This window comes from Streptopelia decaocto (assembly GCF_964273445.1).
Source record: "Streptopelia decaocto genome assembly, chromosome: 1".
Lineage (NCBI taxonomy): Eukaryota > Metazoa > Chordata > Aves > Columbiformes > Columbidae > Streptopelia > Streptopelia decaocto.
Genome location: NC_138663.1, coordinates 15,328,966 through 15,346,961, shown reverse-complemented (window position 1 = coordinate 15,346,961; position 17,996 = coordinate 15,328,966). Strand labels below are relative to the sequence as shown.

Here is a 17,996-nt window from a genome sequence, read left to right as displayed (position 1 = left end):
TAAAAAGAAGGCAGCCAATCTTATTTATTCTCACGGGAGTGTTACTCTCCAGCTTTAAGTCAGTATTTCTCAAGAAGTCACCTTTAGTTTACATTCTTCAAGATATTTTATTGAATGATGGTCAGCTGACTCACGAATACTGACCATTTCTTTTTTCCAGAAAAAAGCATGTCAATTTAAAAGTGAGGTAAAAACATTTCTAGTAGCAACTCTCTTTTTCTGTGTGTGTCAGAAGGTAAATTTTTGTTTGTCTTACATGGATTTATGGAGAAATATCTGTCAGAAGATTGGATGCTGTAGAAAAGTCTGCTGGGAGAGTCTTCATCATCGGGATCTTTAGCTGTTATATTGGCAACAAAGGTGCCTGGGCTTTGCTCCTCTGGAATCCTGTAGATTCTTTGTTTTCTACAAGATAGAACAAAATTCAGCAAAGCGCACATCTGTGTTTGCGAAGGCAGCTGAATACAGAGTTAGCTGAGCAGCCAGCTGTAGCGGCAGAGCCACGGCCATGCTGGGCTCAGAGATGGCTATTTGCATGTCAGAGTAAATATCCCAGTCACTGGTTCTGCCAGCTGGACATGTAGCAATAGCTGCACTAGTATGTGGTCATAAAGCATGACATAGCCACAAAAATAAGTGTTCTTCCCCTGTAAGTTTTTCACAGTAAAAACAATTTGACTTTCACAGAATTGTGGAAGCAGAAGACGGAAAGGGCTGTTCAGTGATGCAGTCCATCTCCCTACAGAACTGCCAGATTGTAAATCCACTTGCTTTAATTCCTTCATTCTGCATGAGAAAAACAAAAATAGAAGCAGTAACGTAATGAATCAGCTTTTGGAATGAATGCTGGAGGCTTTGGGGGGACAACAGTATCACTAAAAGTCTGAGTTGCCCCTGCAGTAGGTGGAGACAGGGAAGAACACTCCCATGGGTGCCCACCAGACGAACCTGATCCAAACTCGCAGCAACATCTGCCTGATTAATTTTACAAAAGAAAATGGTTCCTTACTGCTGCTGTTTGGTAAGCCAGGGCTCCCAAATTTCCCATTAATTGAGTTTCATAGCTCAGATATAGTCTGTGGGCAATTGTGCAGGATTGCTTATAATGGTTGCAGTTGCATGTTGACCAGGGTACTCAGGTACGCAATTATGGTACTTGAACTATGTGCAACAGCAGGCATGGACAAGCACATAAAAACCCTGCAAGGAATTTGTGAAGACTGACTTATTCCAGTGAAACACACACAAACACACAAACATCTCCTGCTTCTAGAAATCAAAGGGAGTTGAAAGTACTCAAAAGTTCAGAAAAGCATTAGGAGCATGTTTCAGACTGATTCCTTTTAGAACATTTTAAACTTCCTATGCACCACTTAGTTAATTGACTAGTCTATAATTCCTAGTACAGGAAAGCATGAGTCCTTTGTTGTCATGTGAAAATCAACATCATGGGACACTTAGCAATTGGAACGAACAGAGAACTGCAGAAACACAAGATCCCATGCTTCCAGGTTTCCACTTGCAGTTTTAAAAATGATTAAGAAGACACAGTGTCTTTATCTGTTTTATCAGCTGATGTGAAAAGAGGAAACCATACAGGAGAGAAATCACATAGTGTTTTCCCAGTAAAAACACCTAACTTACAGACAGAAGTAAGCAAGTGGTTCTTGAAGGCTGTGGAGTCAGTGTATTTATTAAGTTTCTATCCTACACTTGGCATTGGGTCTCTTCCTTCCTTGCTCTCCTATTGCTTCCAGAGTCACTCAGAAACAAATAGCAACAGATCCCTTCATTGTTATCAAAAACGCCACCCAGGAGAGATTCTAACTGGTTTTGGCTCACAGTAGGGAACTCCCTATGACCACACGCACCACAACTCCAACCTCTCTGTCGGCAGCAAACTCACCACAGCTCCACCTTCACAGCCCTACCAGCCCTGTGTGCCCTGCATAGGTCTTTGTCTGGTCCCCACCAGATCTCTTGGAAAGAAACGGGATGTTTTTGAGCACATCCCCTTAGCACCAAGTACTAGTACAGCTGCGAGGAGTTGGGGCCACTTCCTATGCAGCTACGTCTGGGCTGTGTCCTGTTGTCCATCTGTCTGCCACCTGCCAGTAGCTTTTTACAGGATGGTTCAAGTAGACCTCTTAGACACTGCAATGTAATTGCGAAGGAAGCCTATGTTTGTTTTCTTGTCTTCTCCTTTGTTTTCGTGACTCCACAAGTTTTCCGTTGATTTTAACAGCCAGAATTTCAAAAGGCTGAATGCCAATGTAGTGTTGTGAACACCAAAAACAGATGTGCTTTCATATACTATGGGAACAATTAGAAAGACCCTTTGAAACTATGTTCTTGACAGCTTTGATCGGGAGAAAATAAAGAAGGTTTGCTAACTCATCAAGTTTCCCCAGCTCCCATCCTAGCACTAATTATTACAGTGTCAGAAAGTATATTGCCGCAGCATGCAGCTCACATTTTAGCAGGGGAGAGGCCATACATGTGCGTACTGAGGACAGCTCATGAAGTGTAATTCAGTCTACAGTTCTTTACAAACTGAGCTGCTCTTTTTGGTCTGTAGTGTCAGTCTAAAAGGGAGAAGATTCAAACAAATATCAGGCCTTATTTGTGCCATATGACAAAGGAGTCTTAGACATTAGCTGTTATGGATGCTAAAGTGACTGCAGCTTTCACTAATTCTTGAACAAGTAGATCAATATTTAAAAGAGCTCCTTTAGCATTCCAGACATAAGGATAAATAAACAGAAATGACACCATTTGGAGGAAATAATCAGTCTAGAACACATTGTGCGAACGTTGGCAGTGGGAAGAGGATTCCTCCTGCTTCTGGCAGTACAGTAACGTGAAGCGAGCTGTTAACCTTATTGACTATTGCAGAAACCATGCCTGTTTCTAACATTTCATTCTTCTCTTTCTTCAGGTTCTCCATTCCTTCACCCAGCAAAGTCCAAATTCTCGGCCTCAGCCCAGGAGCTCTGCGTCGCTTTGGCTCCGCCAAGCACCCAGAAGATTGCTCCAAACAAGTGGCTGAAAACCTCTCGGCATGGCCCAGGTGCTACACTGTCGTCTCCTTTCCAGAGCTGGCAGGAGGGCAGCCATCATAAATATTCTCAGCAAGGACCTTGTAGAGTCTCAGGATCAGGAGACACGAAGAGAGTGTCTTGAATCCAATCAGTGTATCATGCAAGTGAGAAAGATAAATCAACAGAATCAGATCGACTGTAATTGTCAAACTCCTGCTTCAGAAACAATCATCCATCGCACTTTCCACCATGAAACAGCCTTCTGGTGGCATGTGTATATTCTTTCCCATTTTTCCAAATGTTCAACAATATTCCTGATTCCAACTAAAGCTCCATTAGTCTTCAAAAGCTATTTCTGACTTGTGTGTTATGACACAATTTCCTGCTTATGACACAGTAAGAGATGGCAATGTTTCAAAGATCACCAGGATTGTTTACAAGTCTAAGTGTCTGGGAAGAAGAGGAAGACAGATCAAAAGTGAGACCTTTTTATGTCTAGACATTTCCACATGAATAAACATCATTATGGAGAAATACACATCTGCAAGAAGGGTAAATTTCTGTATGATTGTATTCATAAAGGGTAAAATTCATCTCCTTGTCTGAACTTGTCCAAAGGTCTTTGCATAGTTTTAACCTCTCTAAATGCTAACAAGTACAACGAGCTTGTTTGGCTGTTCTTAGCATGAGTGCAGAGCACGGAAAACTTGAGACTGTTAAGAATATAAGTAAGAATAAAAGAGGTAAATTAGGGCAAAGCTTTCCGGTAGAAAAACAGGAATAATAATGAAATGAAAATACTGTTTTCAGTAGTATTTTGTTGTTATATTTACTTGCCCTCACGTTACACCCTCCCATTGATGCCAAAGCAGTAAAGCTTGGAAAACATCTACATTTGGAGTACAACAGAAGTTTTTCACTCACGTGGTAAAGTAAGGTCTTTCATCATCAATGTTAATGATATTTATATTAACTGTTTTAGTCGAGTTGAGTCCATCTGGATCTGTCACTGTTATATTTAAAAAGTAACTGTTAGATAAGAAAACAAAACAAGAATCATTCTGTGCCTATGAAGGAAAACGTTTCTCTGCCTACCGTAAGCTATTAGGCCATGTGAATAAAATACATTCTCACCAACGTTGATCTTTCTCGTAATCAAATTCTTTTGTGGAAAAAATGTCTCCGCTTTCCAAGACCAGGAATGGCACTGGTGCAGGGAGCAGTGAATACTGAAATGAAGAGAGCAAGAAGTTAGTCTTCATATTTTTAAATGCCCCTCCATTCATTCCTTCCCTTGTAAAATGGGCCAAGTTATAGAAAAGTATTTGCCTCAAAACTTTGCATATTGAAACATGCTGACATACAGCTGCTGGCACAAGCCCTGATCATCAGAGCTGAAGCAGCTCAAACTTCGTTGTACGTGTTTTACCTGACAGCTAGTGGAGAGTCACAGATGCTGAATTACATTAAAGCCCACACTATTCTCTACGTCTCTGAACTCCAGCTCTGCAATGGGAATTTAACAGAGAGGCCAGCCAGCAGAGCCACTGTGGAGTATGCAAAAATCAGCTTTGTGGTGGCAGCAGAATACATGCACAGAGAAGTGAGAGGAGAAGAGGTGAGGCTGGATTTGGGGGGGGCAAAAGATTTACTGTCCAGGAAGCAATGAAGTTTAGGGAACCAAGGAGAGGAGAGTGGACTTTCACAGAGTACATGAGGGTGTGAGGCTGAAAGGTGTTCACAACAGCTCAGTGTGAATGCACCTGTTCAGTGGTGGCAGGTGGCAGCTGCTGCTCTCCACATTGCAGTACACAAATGCGTCCCACACCGGTGCGTGGGAGAGGGAGGGAGCTGAGCACCCTGACACCCCACAGAGCAGGGAGAAAGGCAGCACCCTGAACACCATTGCTGCAGGGCAGCTATTGCACACCCACCACATCCTCCCTGCTATTGTCCACATGCTTCTGCCAGGACACCACCAGTATGCCCTTAAGGACATCGTCTTTGTTAGTGCAGGTGTTAGTTATACTCATAAAGTCTAAAGTATGCAACATCAGAGGGTCATGCACCATACAAGTAATTTGCAACATCCTCTGAGCAACTTGTCCAGTGGATGCAACTGCTCTCATATCACCTTTTGGAAAAAAAAACAAGAGGTACAGAGAGCTGAGTAAAACAACTTGCCTCCTGCTGCGACAGATTTAATTGAAATTGCTTTAAAAAAAAACAAAAACAAAAACAGCCAGGTGATCACAACTATTTTGTCAATTTTTTTTGCCAGTTAACCTTTCTAAACTCCCTCTCCAGCTGATTATTTTACCTGTTGCCCAGAACATCTATATTCGTAGCTTTTTATTATGCTCGAGCTTCATCAAGGGTTAGAAAACGTGTGGAACTCACTGCCATTGCTTTCAGAAACAAGGCAGAGCTAAAGCCCAGGCCTCTGTTTCTCTCCTCACCAGCTTGGGTTTGGTGGTTTGACTGGGCAAAGCCTGAGGACAGGCTTAAACATAATCACTCTCTTGAATAACGCTGCACATTGAAGTACCATCTTCAAGTTCAGTTCTTGAATGCGCTGTCTTTTATCAAGCCAAAGCCAAAAAGGAAAGCTACAACACAATTCTTAGGTAAGCACAGTTACTTTTCCCCTGTCCATAAACAAACTTACCATTTCCCAGAAATTTTTGCGTATACCAAGACTACTTTCAGATCAACTAACACATTTTCTTGACTGAAGATCACAGTTTGCGCTGAGATTGTCAAAAAGCTGAGATTCAGTTGCCTTGTAAGCAATTTCCTTACAGTCTTATTTAAAAGAATGTACATTGTGATACAGAAGGTTAAAAAATTCATATAATTTTAGTCACTCTCATCTACAATAAATGTTTTGCCAGCCTTTTTTTCTTTTTTTAATAGATACAATTTCTACTGTATCTCTGATTAACTGTATCAAACTCTGCCTTCAATTTCCCTCAATTTTGGAGGGCTGAGGACTCAAAATACAATTGTGTCCAAACAATGAGGCTGGGTTTTCTTAGTATATTATTGTAAATGCTTCTTTTTTTCCTGACTAATCATTTTTCTGTGTTCCTGATACAGAAGGAAGTTGTTGAAAGATGCTGGCAATTAACATTTCAGATACAGTGGATTATATAATATCTGGGGGCTTTTTCTTTAATATAACTTACTTTGAGTTCAGCATTTTCAGGATCAGTTGCACTAACTTGGTAAATGCGTTCTGGAGGTGTTCCTTCCAAGACATAGATCATTACAGCTGCATGGATATAAGTGTACTCAGTGTTAATCAGGTAAGAACAAAAAGACGTGGCAGAAAACATACTGCTACACTGCAGCAGCCTGCTGCACCTTCACAATTCTAATTCCAAAATCACCACAAAGAGCACAAATACTCAAAGGATAAAAAAGAAGCCAATTGCTTGTCTGTAAACAGGCATCCATTGCTGTGAGTTGCAATACGAATTGTGCCATCTGGAGAAAGACTGCTCTTTACAAACAACCTATCTCGAGCTGCTCACAGTATATGGAGTAAAATGATGCATTTGGGCTATACCTGTGCCTTTCCTTACCAGGCACACAGGGAGAACGTAGCCCTGCACTAGGTCCTCATCGCCCTGCCCTCCCTGTCCACCCCCTATCCCGTGCCAGGACATCTCAGAGGCTTTCCTCTTAATTTCTGCATTTCCTTTACACCTGCAAGGTAAATAAATAGCAGATGGTCTGCGCTGACTTAAATTTCTGCCCTATTAAGGGTGCTGATTCAGTGCAAGGTGTATTTCTTTCCGTGTTAGGGATTCTTATAGTTGAGCTATCTCGTACTGGGCCACTGGCAACAGGCATAGCTCTCCTTCAGTGTAGTAATTAACAGAACAACACATCTTTAGATCACATTATTTGCTTTATGCCCTTTTGTGTCTGCTGGACCTGCTGTTTCTGGACTATTAATTTCCACTGTGACCCCTGCTGACTGCTGCTTCTCGTCAGAGCAGTGGGAATCCCAGAGCCGCGTAATGAGTTGTTCCCAGTGGACAACAATATGAATATAAAGTTTAATGAGAGGGAGATGCTTTTTCATAACCGGAGAATGCGCAATTAGTGTCTGATTGTAGCTGGTACTGCTAACTAAAGCCACACAGTTAGGCAGATCAGACATCTGTGCTCACGAATTTATGGCAGCTCTAGCTGAGAGCTAAGCTGATATTTGTAACAAGCTCCCACGTAGAGTGTGTTTCATGCTGTGCCGATCCCCTGAAGTGTCACACTTAATTATTATTAGATTCCAGCAGCACCCATGATATGCAAGACACCCGCTATACTGAGAAGATGACACAGCCTCTTCCCTAGGGGAAGCTAATTTGCTTTACAAACTGAGTATTGTATGGAAGCAGGAGCATCCATGTGCTGCGAATCATTAGTGCAGAGGTTGGTGGGGAGCGGGGCTGGGCTGGACCTGGCCGGGCAGACAAGCCCTGTTCGCGGCAGCGGGCAGCAGTGCGGCTGCAGCCACGCCGCCTGCACCACTGACTGTGAAATGCTGCTGCTAGTCCCCATCTGCAGGGTTCCTCAGCCAGCTCCGAATGCCTGCCACAAACAGATCATGGTGTGGTATTTTCAGAGAGAAAAAATAAAATCAAATATTGAATTATTGAGTGCTTTTCCATACAGTTCTGTTAGAATATCAAGACTTCAAACAGGCTCTCAGCACCTCATCAAATAATAAGAGCATATTTTTACACACTACCTGAACTGTTCTGTCTATGTGTGAATATGAACACATAATAAATATATCGCTATACTCTGTCACCTCATGGTACAATTTTTCCATGTTCCTCTCACCAGTAAATAAACAAGATAAGGACAAGGAATTACTGAAGGGAGTCAGCAGCAGGCTACAAAGATGATTAGGGGCCTAGAGCACCTTTCTTATGAGAAGAGACTGAGAGAGCTGGGTCTGTTCAGCCTGGAGAAGAGAAGGCTGAGAGGGGATCTCATCAATTATTATAAATATCTCAAGGGTGGGTGTCAAGAGGATGGGACCAGACTCCTTTCAGTGGTGCCCAATGACAGGATGAGGGGCAACGGGCACAGACTGAAGCACAGGAGGTTCCATCTGAATATGAGAAGAAACTTCTTTACTTTGAGGGTGCCAGAGCCCTGGAACAGGCTGCCCAGAGAGGCTGTGGAGTCTCATTCTCTGGAGACGTTCAAAACCTGCCTAGACACATTCCTGTGTGATCTGCTGTGGCGAACCTGGTTTAGCAGGTGGGTTGGACTAGATGATCTCCAGAGGTCCCTTCCAACCCCAACCATTCTGTGATTCTGTGATAAGATTGCTCAGAGAGTAAGGTTATTATTTCCTGTCTTTTTTATCGATGGCATTGTCCCTCGTATTAGGTGCTACATGGCCTGCAAAGCCTGCACTGACAGCCAGGGTCCAGACACTCCAGCCTCATTCCTGAGGTTACTGCAAACTCCTCCCTGTTGCACATTTGCCAGTGGTCTGAAAGTAACCCCACATCTGTCTCACACAGGAGACAGACTCTTTACTTCTTTCCGTTTTTTCCCAGCACAGATCACAATCTCCGACTCTTCAGACTGATTTTCCACTTAATTTCCCATGTGAAGGTGCAAATGCAATATACAGGTATAAAATATTGGCAGAGCAATGTTTTATCATTTTTCCTCAGAAATTCTTAAATATACACAATACACACTAATTTAAATTTATCTTGCTTCTCCAAATTAGTCCAGTTTTCATCAAACTACTGAAACATGTACCCATATTCAATGGTTATATCCCCACCAAACTTCAGGTTTCTAACACATACCTTTAGGTAGGTATTCATCTCATTAAAAAAAAATATATATATATACATATATATATATATTCGCATTTTTTTCCTTATAATTCTACAGATGCTTCAAAATGGTTAAATCATTTTTGGTCAAAGCTTCAAGAAAACTAAATGGGCATTTCCAGACATGAAGCATACCAAATATTCATGTAAAACAAAGCTCTGACAGCAGTGTCCTGTTCACCCCCTGTTTTCCTAAAATACTTAGACCACTTTAGCTGCAGGCATTGTGTGCGACTATAGTTTTTTTAAATTTCTCCCTCATGCCACCATTATCTTACTTTGAATTGCTATATTTCCTCGAAATATAGGACGTTCATTTTTATCTATTACTCGGACAGTCAGTATCTTAAGGTCAGTTCTCCCACTTGTGTCTTCAACGAAAATCTGTAAATCAAAGCTCTTTGGCATAGTTTCATAATCTAGTACAGGGTTTCCAGTGGTAACAACCTGAAAAGGAAATATTGTTATTAGCACATGGTGCAAGAGATGTAAGTTACAGTCGATACACATGAATACAAGCAAAAGTACACTTTCCATCACTAAGCAGTGAGTATTTTAGAACATCATCTACTTGCTGGCACATTTCTTGTCAGTGGCAGAAGTGTAAGAAAAACAGAGTGAAAAGACTCAAATGTTGTGGCTTCATGGAGTAATTCAGGGACCTCTTGTGTGAGGGACAGTTTGAGGAGGACAAAGCCTGAAGGAGCTGTCCTGCCTCACAAGCAATGCTTTGCCTTCAAGGCCACGACTACATCTTGCAGGTACTTTGTGCCAAGCGTCACCTTTCCACACCAAGCTCCCAGAGCAGTCATGGTGTGATGAGACTGAAAAGTGCGGGAAGCCCTGAAAGACACAAGGGCAGCTTCACCATTTCTGTGAGTCACGAGCACAAGGGGGAAGACCTTTTACTTGCAATAAAGAGTACAGGGGCAGGAAACAGTATAGTCTAGTGGGTACCAGCCCCTTCCTTGTATAAGCTGTGTCTAGGAGAAAACTTGCAGGAAACTAAAAGTGGTCCTTCCCCTGTACTCTGCATTGGTGGGGCCACACCTGGAGTATTGTGTTCAGTTCTGGGCCCCTCAGTTCAGGAAAGACATTGAAGTGCTGGAGCAGGTCCAGAGGAGAGCAACACGACTGGTGAAGGGACTTGAGCATAAGACCTATGGGGAGAGGCTGAGGGAGCTGGGGTTGTTTAGTCTGGAGAAGAGGAGGCTTAGAGGTGACCTCATCACTCTCTATAACTACCTGAAGGGAAGTTATAGCCAGGTGGGGATTGGTCTGTTCTCCCAGGCAGTCAGCAATAGGACAAGGGGGCATGGGCTTCAACTCTGCCAGGGGAAATTTAGGCTGGATATTAGGGGAAGGTTCTTTACAGAGAGAGTGGTCAGGCATTGGAATGGCTGCCCAGGGAGGTGGTGGACTCGCCATCCCTGGAGGTTTTTAAACTGAGATTGGACATGGCACTTAGTGCCATGATTTAGTAAATGGACTAGAGTTGGATCAAGGGTTGGACTCGATGATCTCTGAGGTCTTTTCCAACCCAGTCGATTCTGTGATTCTGTAAAGAAAGGGAGAAGGTGCATGACCAGTGTATGAGAGAGGGACCCAAACTGTTCGGTGAAATCTTGAATTAATTCAAAAATAACATAGGCCTGAAGTTTTGTAAGATTGGTAGGGCAAATGTTGGCTTTGAGGGTTTTTTTTTTAAAGACTTCAAGTTCTGCACATCATGTCTTAACACAGAAGATGTACAAGCACAAGACTGACATTGCATGAAAAACCATTAAATACATTCATTTTGGATTTAGAATGAGTCAAGAGCAACAGCAGTATGCTGAAAGTTGTATGCTACAATATTCATTGATAAAACTAGTAAAGAAACAAGAACTTTCCTTTCTTGGACAAGAAAGTAAAAGGTGACTTAAATTTCCTGTGTAGGTAAAAAACTCTGAAGCTTGAACACCAGTAGAGAAGATGCTGTGGAACTGGCAGAGAAGCATTTGGGATCACAAATGTGTGTGACAAGGAGCGTGTCAGTGTATTCACAGTAGTGCAGAGTGGAGGAGCCTGGAAAGGATGCAGGAGAACAATGAAATAAATCCTTGATTTTATATGAGATGCTGTAGCCAGAGGACAAAAGCAAAAGTGACATCAGCGCAATCAGAAGACAGAAGCCAAAACAGAGCCGACTAACACAGACAGTTGGAGGAGAGTGAACAGAAGCACAAATATGTTATGCCTTCTGGTATTTAAAACTGCTGCTCTCTGGAACCTTGTGGATCTTTTTGTTACACTACTATAGGAGAAAACAACTATGTCTCCTTCTTTCCTCTATTGTGCAAATAGAAGCTTCCCATGAAAGTGATGCTAACTCAGAAAAAAACTTCTTCAAAAGCTTGTAACACCAATGGGACAGTTGGTCTCCAAAATGAGTGTTTGCTGGAGATCTAAATACAATAAACAGACACAATGAATTCAAAATGAGAAACTGTTCAATTCTAAGCAGAAATTATCTGCTCTGGGGAATCATCCCTCCAGTTCACAGCCAAATGTTTTCATTGGTGTTGTAACTACATCCAGACTTTCTAAACACACTCTCCCACCCTCCTTTATAGAGACCTTGCAAGTGATTATGTGAATCTAGATGGTCTCTTTTTAGGCTGCTTTGGAGAGCAGCTTGCCACCAGTGTAGGCTGAGCCACTGTTCACCTCTTCTCTGGGTGGGAGCAATGCTTACTGATACAGGCAGCACTGGACACCACCCGAAGCAGCCGCAAACTTTGCAAAAGAGCCTCTAGAGTCACCCCATTACTGTACACCTCTTAATCCACCTGAGAATTTCACTACTCCTTGCTCCCCACTTCACTCCTGCGATGTAAAGGGACCACACTCTCAGCATCGAGGCGGTTTCAGGCAGCAGAATGCTTTCATGCATTTCACACACCTGCCCATGGGATCCTCCAAACAAGAGTAAGGCAGGGAGGAATGGACAGGGCTCAGATCTCAGAAACTGTCACTCTCTGAGAAATGTCAAAACATATAAAGAAATGTGATATTGCCTTGGTTTTCTGTAACATAAGTAAATGTGCTTTCTAAGTACAGAAGAGCCTATGCTAACAGGTACTTAGATAATCTGCAAACCCCATCATTCATACATTAAATACTTCCTTTTTCTATATTTTAGCAAAGATTTAATGGCAGTAGTTAGTGGTGAGGTATCTCATTTTGGATCACATTACTTTTGCAAAATATTGTCCCAATCTTCTACAACATAGCATAGGTAATTAAAAGTAGCAATGCTCATCAAATAAATGAACTAAGGACACTCATGTATTTTTCCTTGCCTTATGAGTTGTAACTAGCAGTCAACTGCTAGTTTGCAAAATTCATGTGTAGCTTTTTTTATAATTTTCTCATGACAGATGTTCACCGGCACAACCTCTTTGTTTCAGTCTCTCGAGTTATTTAGGAAACCCTGAAAACAGCTGCGGTTCAAGGAAGACACCAAGTCCTCCATCCTCAAGCCATTCTGGTAACGAGGCTGTGGTAAGAAATGGATATAAACTGGCACTTTGGAAGAAAGCAGTCTCCAGCCTTCACTTATGAATTCTCTGTCAGCAAAGCCAGCTTAAGGGCCGTATCCATTTCCATCTGCCTGTTACATCCCCTCAGCTGAGCCAGTTCAGGTGTTTGTGCAGCCATATCTTATGCTCCACAGATAAAAGAGGGTTTTTTTGAGAGTTTTTTGACCATTTCACTGATCTGGCTGGGGAACAGTTAAAGAACCAGCAGAGCTGGCACAACTGAGCTTTGTATTTTGCTGGGAGGCAGGGGTAAGGGAAGAGCAGCAGCTTCCCAGGTCGGCTGGATCAATGAGCAGCAACCAACTGGGGTCACAGTCCTAATTTTCCCAAATTTTCTCTCAGAAACATCAGCAAAGAGAACAAAAAAGAGCCTTCCTATCAGTTCTGTGGAAACCTGAACTTCCTTGGAAACGCCCAGAAAAATGTATTCAAATTAACTCTATGAGTCTCTACTCAGTGCCTATCTCTACCTTTTAAAGACATTTCAATGTCACTTTTCAGGCCGAGACACACAGGCGAGCTGCAATGGGATGACAAGTTATCATGTGTCAGAACACTCATTGCCAGTGACAAATGTGAGCTAATACTTGCTAATTTATCCAGCAATGAAAATTACCCTGAAGTAATAGAAATTGCTTTGCATTTGCCACAGGACAAGAGCATGCAATAGACAGAAATAGATCACAGATGTGTGGAAGTGTGACAACTTCTTACCTCAAGATGACTTCCTCATGTGTCACAACCTTCGTTCAGAATTAAATATTACTTTGATCTGACTCAGCTTACTTTGTTTTGGAAGTGAGTCAAATTCATTTTAATTCTAGGTGAGAGAGGCCAAACAGAGATGTGTGCTTTAACTAAGCCACTTTAAATTCACAGTGACTTCATATAAATTAAGTTGAAAAACTATGGACAAATCCTCAAAACAGAAGTAGGTCTTACACATCCTTCTTCACCTCTTATTTTCCCCGAATCACATTTTTTCTATCATAGAATAAATGGAATTAGTGTGATAGGTGTTTTTTCCCTAAATTCAATTAAAAATTGTAATAATTATTGCTACTCATTTGTCATATCTATTACAGTATGTCTAAATACCACTACAGTCTGCATTTGCAACTCTTTTCTAACTAAAAGATGAGTCACTGTGCACTGTCAGTGCTCCGTAATCCAGGAAACATCAGCCTACATGACTGAACATTGCTCAAGCTAAACACAAAACTCACCCTGTATTCGAGATTTCCTTTTGATTCAATATCAAAAGCCTCTGTAAGTGGATTTGAATTTACTATGGTAGGAAGTATTTCAACACCTTCAGAAGACATTGGAGAAAGAGTTACATTAAAGGTATAAACTGAAACACCAGCTGCTGCATTTTCTTCAACAGTGCATGTTGCAGGTAAGCCCTTAAGCAACTGGGCTCTTCTTCCTGCAAGAAGAAAATGAATGTAAAATTACTTTGGGGAATCTTAGGCTCGCAGGAGCACACAGCTTGTGCCAAGAGCCACTGTTAATGAGCACAAAATGGCCCAGTTCTCTTTTTGCTTATGAATGGTGGCATTGCATGGTAGAAAATCCAGCGCTCATGGCAAAAAAACCCCAATCTTTTCTCTAATTCAGTACTATATACTATGCTATGCTATGCTATGCTATGCTATGCTATGCTATGCTATGCTATGCTATGCTATGCTATACAATACATTGCAATACAATACAATACATCTGGAGCAGCTGATGTCAAAGCAGTATCGTTACTGCATCTTTTGCCCTCATATATGCCTTTATATAGAAGCAAAGAAACTCAACGTGTTTCTATTATTTCATTTAGGTCTGTGGATCACTGATCTCCCTGGGATTACTCTGACATTTATGGAAAAAAAAGCCTTGGAGATGGTCTGCAGGTGGGTGAGATGCAGGCTGGGATGTGGGAGATGGTGAGTTGGAACTGCCTGTAAGAGTTTGTCTGAACAGGTCGCACTGACACTCTGGTAGGACTGAGATCAGTTGAGCTGTTACTGATTTATGTCAGTGGAAGCAGGACCCAGGGAAGGACTTTTAATCCATGTTCTTATAGACTCTGGAAAACATCATCAACAAAAATCACCCATACAAATGAGACTCAGCTGAGATGGGCTGCTGGGGATACATTTCTATAAGTGGAGCTGAACTTTAAATATAATCTCCTGTGGATAGTACCTGATGAATACAGTTCCCTCAGCAAACCACAATTCATTAATGGAAACCATTCATTAAATCAGTGAAATAATTTATAACATTTAGAAATGCAGAAAGGAGTTGCTATTTTTATATTCTCTCTAAAGATTTCATTGTCTGTTTATTCAGGATTTGTCTTTCTAGATCACAACCTCTTACTTCTTCTTCTTTATTTTTAACTGAAATTTTTGGTACTGCATCTAAATGGCTTCTCCTTCCAATTGACTTCACAGAAGCCCTCATTCCATATTCACAAGTTCTTGCTTACCTCCTTACTTTGGAGAGCAAAACATGCCTGAAGAAATTTAATACATTATTTAACAGAATTACCAACCCCAAACATTGACAAATGCTGAGTCCAAGACAATACAATCATGAGACTGGCTTTGAGAAGTACATGTATATTTAAGTCTTATTTATCTGTTATTTGTCAGTCTTTACAGTGTAGTTGAGCCACATCTTCAAGCTTTTCTCTCTCCATGATCATATAGGTTAGAAAAACGCTATTTTTCAAGAAAAGTTGAGTTTCACATGCAGTGTCCTGATCAGAGGTTTGAGGACATCAGGAAAACCACCAAATACCGACAGGTTCCTGAGGGCTGGCAGAACTGTTTCAGTTCTGAGAGCACAGTGACCCTACCTGAGCAGCTTACTACAAGCAACACCAAGTGCTCCGTGAGCCGCACAGACTGCAGTTGGAAGATCTGCTTTAAGTTGCTAATGTGCACATATTCATATTGGCAAATGTCCCATGTTTTTACACTGGGCAAAGATAGTTATATTATCCTACTAATATTCTCCACAAATGTTTAGTCCTGTTTTGTTACCCATTCTACTACATCAAAGAGAAATGTTATCAATTTTTGAAAGGAGAATACTGGAGTATTAATACTAGATGCTGTTTCTCAGAGAGCTGACCTCCTCTCCCACGCCAACACTGTCACACTGAGAAGTGGCTACTGCACACAAAGTGCCTCATCCAGCAAAATGTCTTAGCAAGGAGTCATATTCTCTTTTTCACCACACTGCTGTAACCACAGAGCTCAATCTATTTCAGTAGGAAAATAATTGTTACTTGATTGTTTCCATCCATGTCTGATCCCTAAATATGTATTATAAAGCTCCCAAGAGAAAGTATAACAGCCAACAGTGTTCTAATTTTAGCAGTGTAATGAAATCCTGTTCTTACCAGATACTACTCCCAGCAAAATGAGAAGAAGGAGCACGCTCTTCATCATCTTTACGACCCTGTCCTTCATGTTCCCAGGATGCAAACTGAAGGAAGATGATGGTATGTTTTCCCTACTTTACATCAGCTCCACCTAAATTCTTCTTCTTTGTCGTGTTGTGGAGTGAGAAACAAAACAAAAGACCCGTGTCTCTAAGGGAGTTTCTAAACACTGCCAGCTTGTTTGCTTGTCAGAGAACTGTTCCTTGCTGACACTCTATCCATAGACCTGGGTCACACTTGAGAAAACAATCATTAGTAGTCCTTTCACTGCAATTATCTTATTTATTAAAGCATTATCAAAAGAATCTACTAAGTTCTAAATCTGGAAATACTCTGCTTCTTTCATCACTCTGGCAAATGAGGTGCTCTCCTTACACACCAGGATCAAATGTTCTTTCTTTATTACTGAAGCAAGAACCTGAAGTTTTCTCATTTCTCTGGGTATCAGAGAATTACTCAGACCACACACCCGCATACCTGGAGGTAAGACTGCAGTATATGTACATGATGAAGCTGGCTTTGCCGTAGCTGTCTCAGGAATGGCATGGACTACTCTCCAAAGTGCACTGGCTCCCTTAGACCAGACATTTAGCCAGATAGCCCACAATACACCCATGCAATTTTTAATTATTTTCTTTAGCTTAGGGCAATCCTAGAGTTTTTTCATAGAGCATAAGACAGGGGTGACACTAGTAGTAGAACTGGATGCAATATAGGTGCATCAGAATCGCAGTGTTGATGCACAGAACCATCTAGGTTGGAGGGGAACTCTGGATGTCATCTTGTCAAACACCCTGCTTGAAGCAGGATTAATTAGACCAGGTTGCTCAGGGATTTGTCTAGTTGATTCTTGAACACCTTCACACAAACATAAGAGGCAGAATTTAGAGATTCAGGTTTAACACAGCTCTGGAGAAACCACACTAAGCTAAGCTAGCATGTCTAGATGGTTCTGTGTGACACTTTGTGGCTGTTCCAGTGAAAGCCAACAGTAGTTCAGAAAGCTGTGTCCTGTGCTCCTGTGTTTAGTGTAGCATGAGCATGTTAATTGAACATGCTGAACACGAACAGCGAGCTTAATGCTGGGGCAGGCACTATCTATGCATGCTGCATGTGCATCTTAAACCAGCATACAGATGTGCCCTGGAGGATTCTGCTGATACAATGAAACTGGAAAAGATGCATCAGTAAAACCTACTGATTGGAACTGAACTATACCTACATATCTGATACTGGTTTAGGGAATCATAAGAAACATACATTTCTGCATGTATTTTAAAGTGCTTTTAGGGCCTTGCCAAGTTCATATGCAGCCTGAGTTCAAAGTGAATGTAGCCACACCGTATCATCTCGGAGTACGCACTGCATCAACCTGTAGTAGTAAGGAAGCTCATGTCCCATTGTCTCAGGGAATGTGTGCGTAGATTTTATGTTAGTAAAAAAAATATATGGAAAACCTCACCCTCAAATGGTCCAGTTATACTGATAAGATATTAATGTAAATGTATTTATATCGGCAAGAAGTCTAGCCCGTGTGTTTACCTACCAGATCATTGCCCACCCTTTCATGTGCATTTCTTGGGTCCACAAAGAGACTTTTGATCTGACTGGATGACTCACAAAGATGAGGTCTGTGTGCACAGGTATGAACCAGGCCTGTACAATCAGCTTGTGCTTGTAAAACTGTTGCTAGTTTCATCCCCTTCTTTTAGTTGAAATGTGTAATCTATCCCATAATACTGCTGTTTCTTTTAAACTTAGAAGAACTATAGAAACATCTAGCTGAGGTAATAAGTAATCAGTTTCTCAGATACATGTTTAAATTTGTTTAATATCTAGCTGGAGTGATGGGACTGTTTTCAACTGATGCTCTGAATAGCCAAGCCATCCCTGGCACTCAAAGGTCACAATTTTTTGTCTATTTTCTTTCACTAAGGCTGGGTTTTGTGGGGGTTAGGCTGGGTTTTTTCCAACTTCTTTGTCATCTTTTCTTCCTTCTTCTGACAACCTACACAGATCTGCTTTCAGCAAGAGTTCAGTGTCCATCTAC

General features: G+C 41.5%; 1 protein-coding gene across 1 annotated transcript in view; it reads right to left on the bottom strand.

The window, feature by feature from the left end:
• CDHR3 (cadherin related family member 3) overlaps nt 1–15,974 on the bottom strand; it is a gene marked incomplete at its 5' end in the record, with an annotated part of 38,854 nt that extends 22,880 nt beyond the window's left edge. The window contains 7 exons of the mRNA XM_082062375.1: nt 257–405; nt 3,966–4,070; nt 4,176–4,270; nt 6,230–6,315; nt 9,196–9,364; nt 13,728–13,930; nt 15,905–15,974. Of these exons, the coding sequence (XP_081918501.1) occupies nt 257–405; nt 3,966–4,070; nt 4,176–4,270; nt 6,230–6,315; nt 9,196–9,364; nt 13,728–13,930; nt 15,905–15,974 (877 nt within the window). The remainder of the gene's footprint in view (nt 1–256; nt 406–3,965; nt 4,071–4,175; nt 4,271–6,229; nt 6,316–9,195; nt 9,365–13,727; nt 13,931–15,904) is intronic.
• Nucleotides 15,975–17,996: the final 2,022 nt, after the last annotated feature.